Genomic DNA, 6,000 nt, shown 5'->3' on the forward strand with positions numbered 1-6,000 from the left:
TGAGTGGCTACTTACTAGTCTTCGGTTTGGCTAAATGATAGCGTTCCACAAGCAGGGACAGTTAGACAATCTCTCTGTCCCCCTTTGGGCACTGTTGCATTTGTAGCTTTGACCTGTTCACTTCATTCTGGATGGAGAATGTGTTGCACTGGATACTGTTCGGGTGGTTTAGCACGTTTTTTGTGTTATACTGATATTAGATGCCCAGGTAGTCGCACCATTTTGCACCTGCTACCATCAATGGCCAGATAATACTGCTACGGCTTTGCCTGGCAAGTGCTTTTCCCACACCTACACAAAAGCCCAAACTGTTGCCATTGTCAATGCTTGTTAAAAAGATGTTTAAGAAAGTAACACAAATATTATTAGATTTTTTTAACTGGTATTTGGAACACGCCAGTATCCACGTTTGCACTATGTGGAAACTATAATACCAAACAATAGAGCACGAAAGCTGTTCTTTGCACTGGATGTAATCATTTCGGCCCTTAGCCACAGGGTGTTTTCCAATGGGGGTTTGCCATTATAAAATGCTTCTGTGAATTAGGCCCTTAGTGTGTAAACAATGCCAAAATAAGTAACAGAACTTCAAAAATGCTGACCTTAGGTTGCGCGCCCTATGGACATAAGCAGAAAGTTAAGTTCTGGGCGGCATAACTCCCTTTGGTGAGTGACTAATATATTTAATTAATTAATCTTTTATAATGCGCCCAATACCGGAGATAAATGTGTGCTGCCCCTGAGCTGTCCTCCCGGCTACATAATACATTCATTGATGGCTGAGTGTTGGTTGTTGGTTACATTTTCAGCAGTTTTCTAATGGGATGGCACCATTATAAAACACTTCTGTGAATCAGGCCCCATAGGGTGTCTTCCACAAACCGTTTACAGGCAGCCCTCTGATGAAGGATCGATATAGATCTGAAATGCGTTGGACACAGCATCCCTGCTTGCCTTTGTATTGATAATGGATGGATTTTTTTCTTCTTTTTTTCAATTAAAGTTGTAAAACTCATTGCAAAGATGCCTGAGATGTTTTGAAGTTGTGTTACTTATTGTGGCAGTGTTTACACACTAGCGGCCTGATTCACAGAGCGTTTTTGAATGGGATTGCGCCATTATGAAACTCTTCTGTGAATCAGGCCCGAAATGGTTACATCCAGTGCCAAGGAAAGCGTTCTTGGTAGATTGTTTGGTATCGCGAGGGTAGTGCCACATTGGCATCACTTATAGGAAGAAAAGAGACATATGCCTCATGATAGGTGCACGCTTTTATGCGGCCATCTTCAGTTGGTAGTTTTCAGTTGAGGACACATACATGCATTCGTGCAAACAATTGCAATGTAGAGTGCAAATTATATGCATGAATGTATGTCTTTTTTTGTTCATCCACTTTTTCCATGGGGCCATATTTCTAAGCACATGCTTGGCCATGCTACTTGATTCTGTAGTTTACCTCAGTGTTAGACCACCACAGATTCTGTAAAAAAAACTTTCCTTGGTCCAATGCAAAAATGAAAAAAAAACATCGTGGCCACAATTCACATGACCATTCCGCAAGTCCGAGACAGCCGTGCCACTTACACGCACGAGAATTAACACGCCAAACATCGGGAAAGAATGTCACCAAGTTGTTACCTTCCAGTTTGCCGAGGTGCGTCACAAAATGCACTCCTCTTCGAAGTCGTACTTCTCCACGGGCCGCGCCGTGTTCCACTTCTTGCTCTTGTTCCTGTCCTCGATGAACTCCTGGTACGGGTCTTTCTTCGACACCTGCTTCTTGGAGCGGACGTAGCCGAAGAAGACGGTCAGCGCCAGGAAGGAGTAAAAGAGCATGACGAAGAGGATGAAGAAGTAGGCGTTGTCGTAGGGCTTGACTGGGGGCTCGCTGTCCCCGGTCAGGTTTTGGCCCAGGGTGGGGCCGCCTTCCTCCAGGGGTTTCTCCAGAAATCGAAGGACGCACTTCGAGATGAGCGCGGCCAGGGCGCTCTGGTTCATGTTGCCGTGTTTCGATCGGCGCAGGTCTGGCGCAGGAATGAAGGACGGGTAGTGCAGTACACGCTGCGATCTCCTTGCCTCTTTTGGTAAGGAATTCTGCCTGCCACCTCCGGGTACTAAGCGCACTGATAAGAGGCATCGCACTGTGTACAGCAGATAACAACCATTGGCAAAGCCAAAAAGTCTGACTTCTGCACGTAGAGGCCAATATCTTTCTGCAAAATAATGCAAACAAGTCTTAGTCTTAGCCTCAGTATTTCCAAAGGCAGAACATTTGGTTTTGCCAATGCGTAATATTGTAAATTTACATTTTGAAGAGAATTCCCAAAGCATCTGCTGTATAATGACTGCCAGATTGCTAAGCTTCCTGTTTGCTGTGCAGCCTTACACATGTTTTCATTTCTCTGACTCGCACCTATAATGCATTCACACCTGGGGAAGGGCGCTCAGCCAATTAGGTGGCTGCAATAGCAGGTGACAATACACAGTCTATGCCTGCTGTTTACAGGCACCAGTGGCCCTTCCCCGGATGGCACCATTTTTTTTAATGTGCAGAGACAACAGGGAGTCCCTCCCTGTTGCCTCTGAACCCCCCAAAACAAAACAAACCCATCCCCTCCTCTCCCTCCTCACTTCCCTGCTGGACTGGAGCTTTGTGTTCCGGTCCCAGCTCTCCTCCAGCCCCCGGCGACCATTGAAATGGAAAAGGGATGTAGTCCCTTTTCCGATGGTCGGTGGCTATCTTGCTTTTTTTTTCTTGGGAGATTGGCATTGTGCATAACCCCTGCAGCCGTATTTGCCTTTACTGCCAATTATTCTTTGCGCATGCACCCCAATGCATTACTCCTTATCCCCACAAATTGGCATGACACAGAATTTCAAATGGCAAACTTGGCCGCAGTTTTATTTCCATGACAACAGAATTATTTGTACACATTTGTGAACTTCATTCTGTACGTGTGGCGCTTGCTTGCCGGATTTCCTTTGCTTCCCCCGATACTTGGTATAGTAGGCCCCCAACTCCCCCGACCCATTGTACCTGTTCCTATCCTGCCCGTGCAGGTGTCCGTGGGTGGGGAGAGCGCCGTTTGTTTTGGGGGAAGCTGAGCCTTATTTGTCCCTACCAGACGCCCCCGCCGTTTAGGCCCCCAAGAGGCGCTGGTCCGGAAGAGCGAAGACCCATTTCGTTTCCTTCTGGCTCGTCCGGAGTCTATCATTTGTGCTTGGTTGTCCAAACACCGCCAACTTGTCATATCCTTGCCTGGGTGTCCTGCGACAGCAACGCCCAGGTCTCCTGCTCCTTGCTTGTATTTCGTGGGTGGGTGGAAAACGAAATTCCTTCCACTTGCGAGGCGGCGACCGGGTCCCAGTGCAGGAGCGAGATGCCTGGCACCCCGGTCCCGCCTGCTTATATCCTGGTGGCCCCGCCCCTTTTCCTTTGTTCAGCCCTTCACAGGCTTTTGGGCCATTAGGCCTTTTGGCGCCGTTCCGCCCCTCGCCTTTTGACCCCAAGGGGAGGGTCCCAGGTCCTGGCGGCATGACCCTGCAGGGGTTACCCTGCTGCCTCCTCCATCTTGGGCTGATTTTTCCGTCGTCAGATCCATAACCCCTGCAGCCGTCCATTTGCCTTTACTGCCAATTATTCTTTGCGCATGCACCCCAATGCATTACTCCTTATCCCCACAAATTGGCATGACACAGAATTTCAAATGGCAAACTTGGCCGCAGTTTTATTTCCATGACAACAGAATTATTTGTACACATTTGTGAACTTCATTCTGTACGTGTGGCGCTTGCTTGCCGGATTTCCTTTGCTTCCCCCTATACTTGGTATAGTAGGCCCCCAACTCCCCCGACCCATTGTACCTGTTCCTATCCTGCCCGTGCAGGTGTCCATGGGTGGGGAGAGCGCAGTTTGTTTTGGGGGAAGCTGAGCCTTATTTGTCCCTACCAGACGCCCCGCCGTTTAGGCCCCCAAGAGGCGCTGGTCCGGAAGAGCAAAGACCCATTCCGTTTCCTTCTGGCTCGTCCGGAGTCTATCATTTGTGCTTGGTTGTCCAAACACCGCCACGCCACTGAGTGGGTTCTCGCCCACTGTGGCTCCCCTCCTTCCTGTCTCCTTCTCACAATTCCAGTAATTTTGTAGAAATGTCCCAGAAAAAGAGCTGCGTTCCCTTCGTGGACAGGTGTACTCCGTCCGTTAGGAAGTACTCGGGTGTTTTCCCATCAATCAAGCCATGCCTGATCTGATGGAAACCCCTGCCCCTGCAGAATTTTGCAACAGCCCCGTTCAGCTTCCTCCTTGACTTCTCAACTGCTGCATGGCTCTCTGCCCCCCTCCATTGTGCCCGGGGAATACCTTCCGACCATCCAATTTCAGTTTCGCCCAACTGTGCTGCGATTTCCTGCAATGAGCTCGTAATGTCCCTCAGCCGGACACCCCTCCTCAGGCTGGTCAGGTCGTTCCCTCCCAAGTGTATTACCAACACCTCTGGCTTCTGCCGCCTACTCAGCAATTTCCATAGTTGCCCCTCTAGCTGAGCCCACTTCATCCCTGGCACCCCGTGCCACTCACTCTTGAACTCGCCGGCCGTCAGTGCCTCCTGCTGCTGAGTCCAGCTCGCCTTAGCCTTTGAGATGAATGAGTGCCCCACTACCTACACGGTACGTTTCCTCCTTCCTTGTGCTGCTGTGAAATGATAAAAGGAGGGAACGGCATGGTTAACTTATATTTTTGCGAGCCTGATATATCGTTTGTAACATCCTGAAGACCATCTCCCCAATTTCTTGATGTTTTCCGGCCATGCCTGCTCGGGGACACTTCTGCCCCTACCACCTTTCCATCTTGCTCCACCTTTACCAGGGTGGGCCTGCTCCGGGACACTTCTGACCCTGCCACCTTTCCACCTTGCTCCGCCTTAACCAGGGCGGGCCTGCTCCGGGACACTTCTGCCCCTACCACCTTTCCATCTTGCTCCACCTTAACCAGGGTGGGCCTGCTCCGGGACACTCCTGCCCCTGCCACCCGCCACCTTTCCATCTCGCTCCCCCTTAACCAGGGCGGGCCTGCTCTGGGACAATAGGTTCCTCACCACTTTTATTCAGCAAAAGCTCCCAACCAATTTAACCTTGCTCTGCCTGCCCTTGCAGGAGTTACCCTGTTGGGAGAGCGCCATTCCTGGCGGGTGAGGTTGAGCTGAATTCCTTTTGCTTGATTTTCCAAAACCACTTTGCCTCCATTGCCCCTTCTCTCACTCTTATCCCTTCCTTTCCTTTAAAGGAAGGCTCTACCTTTCCATACCCTGACTCCTGTAATCTGGGGCCCCTTTTACTCGGATTTTACCTTCCAACGCGGTTTGCACTGCAACACACGAAGTTCCCTCCACGCTGGAACTTCACCTCGGCATACACCGGAACACTCCCTTCCCTCGAACGCCTCTTCTCCTTTTCATGCACCAGGAACCTGGACCAAGAACATCCCGAACATCTTCCAGCATACAAAACGAAATCCTCTGCTCCGGCGAGTCGGCGGAGTCCCACTTCAGGAGTAAAACGAAATTCCTTCCACTTGCGAGGCGGCGACCGGGTCCCAGTGCAGGAGCGAGATGCCTGGCACCCCGGTCCTGCCTGCTTATATCCTGGTGGCCCCGCCCCTTTTCCTTTGTTCAGCCCTTCGCGGGCTTTTGGGCCATTAGGCCTTTTGGCGCCGTTCCGCCCCTCGCCTTTTGACCCCAAGGGGAGGGTCCCAGGTCCTGGCGGCATGACCCCGCAGGGGTTACCCTGCTGCCTCCTCCATCTTGGGCTGATTTTTCCGTCGTCAGCTCCAATAAGCGCAGCCAATCTCCTGGGGAAAAATAATCAACTCTTTTCCACCCTGGGCAAACCCTGGGGTACGAGTAGCAATCACGCTCCAGGATGGGGGCGTACATGCTGGTAATGGCCAGGAGCCCTCGCTGAGACTCTCACTTCGCTTGCGCCTGTCTATGCTCGGGCTAGCGGGCT

At 50.9% G+C, this 6,000-nt stretch overlaps 1 protein-coding gene across 1 annotated transcript in view; it reads right to left on the reverse strand.

Moving 5' to 3' along the window:
* LOC138453486 (potassium voltage-gated channel subfamily E member 3-like) overlaps nucleotides 1–2,013 on the reverse strand; it is a 57,362-nt gene extending 55,349 nt beyond the window's left edge. The window contains exon 1 of the mRNA XM_069606392.1: nucleotides 1,639–2,013. Within this exon, the coding sequence (XP_069462493.1) occupies nucleotides 1,660–1,998 (339 nt within the window). The 5' untranslated portion in view covers nucleotides 1,999–2,013 and the 3' untranslated portion in view covers nucleotides 1,639–1,659. The remainder of the gene's footprint in view (nucleotides 1–1,638) is intronic.
* Between the last annotated feature and the right edge of the window lie 3,987 nt (nucleotides 2,014–6,000).

Source organism: Ambystoma mexicanum, chromosome 4p, assembly GCF_040938575.1.
Source record: "Ambystoma mexicanum isolate Mex_15411 chromosome 4p, UKY_AmexF1_1, whole genome shotgun sequence".
Classification (NCBI taxonomy): domain Eukaryota; kingdom Metazoa; phylum Chordata; class Amphibia; order Caudata; family Ambystomatidae; genus Ambystoma; species Ambystoma mexicanum.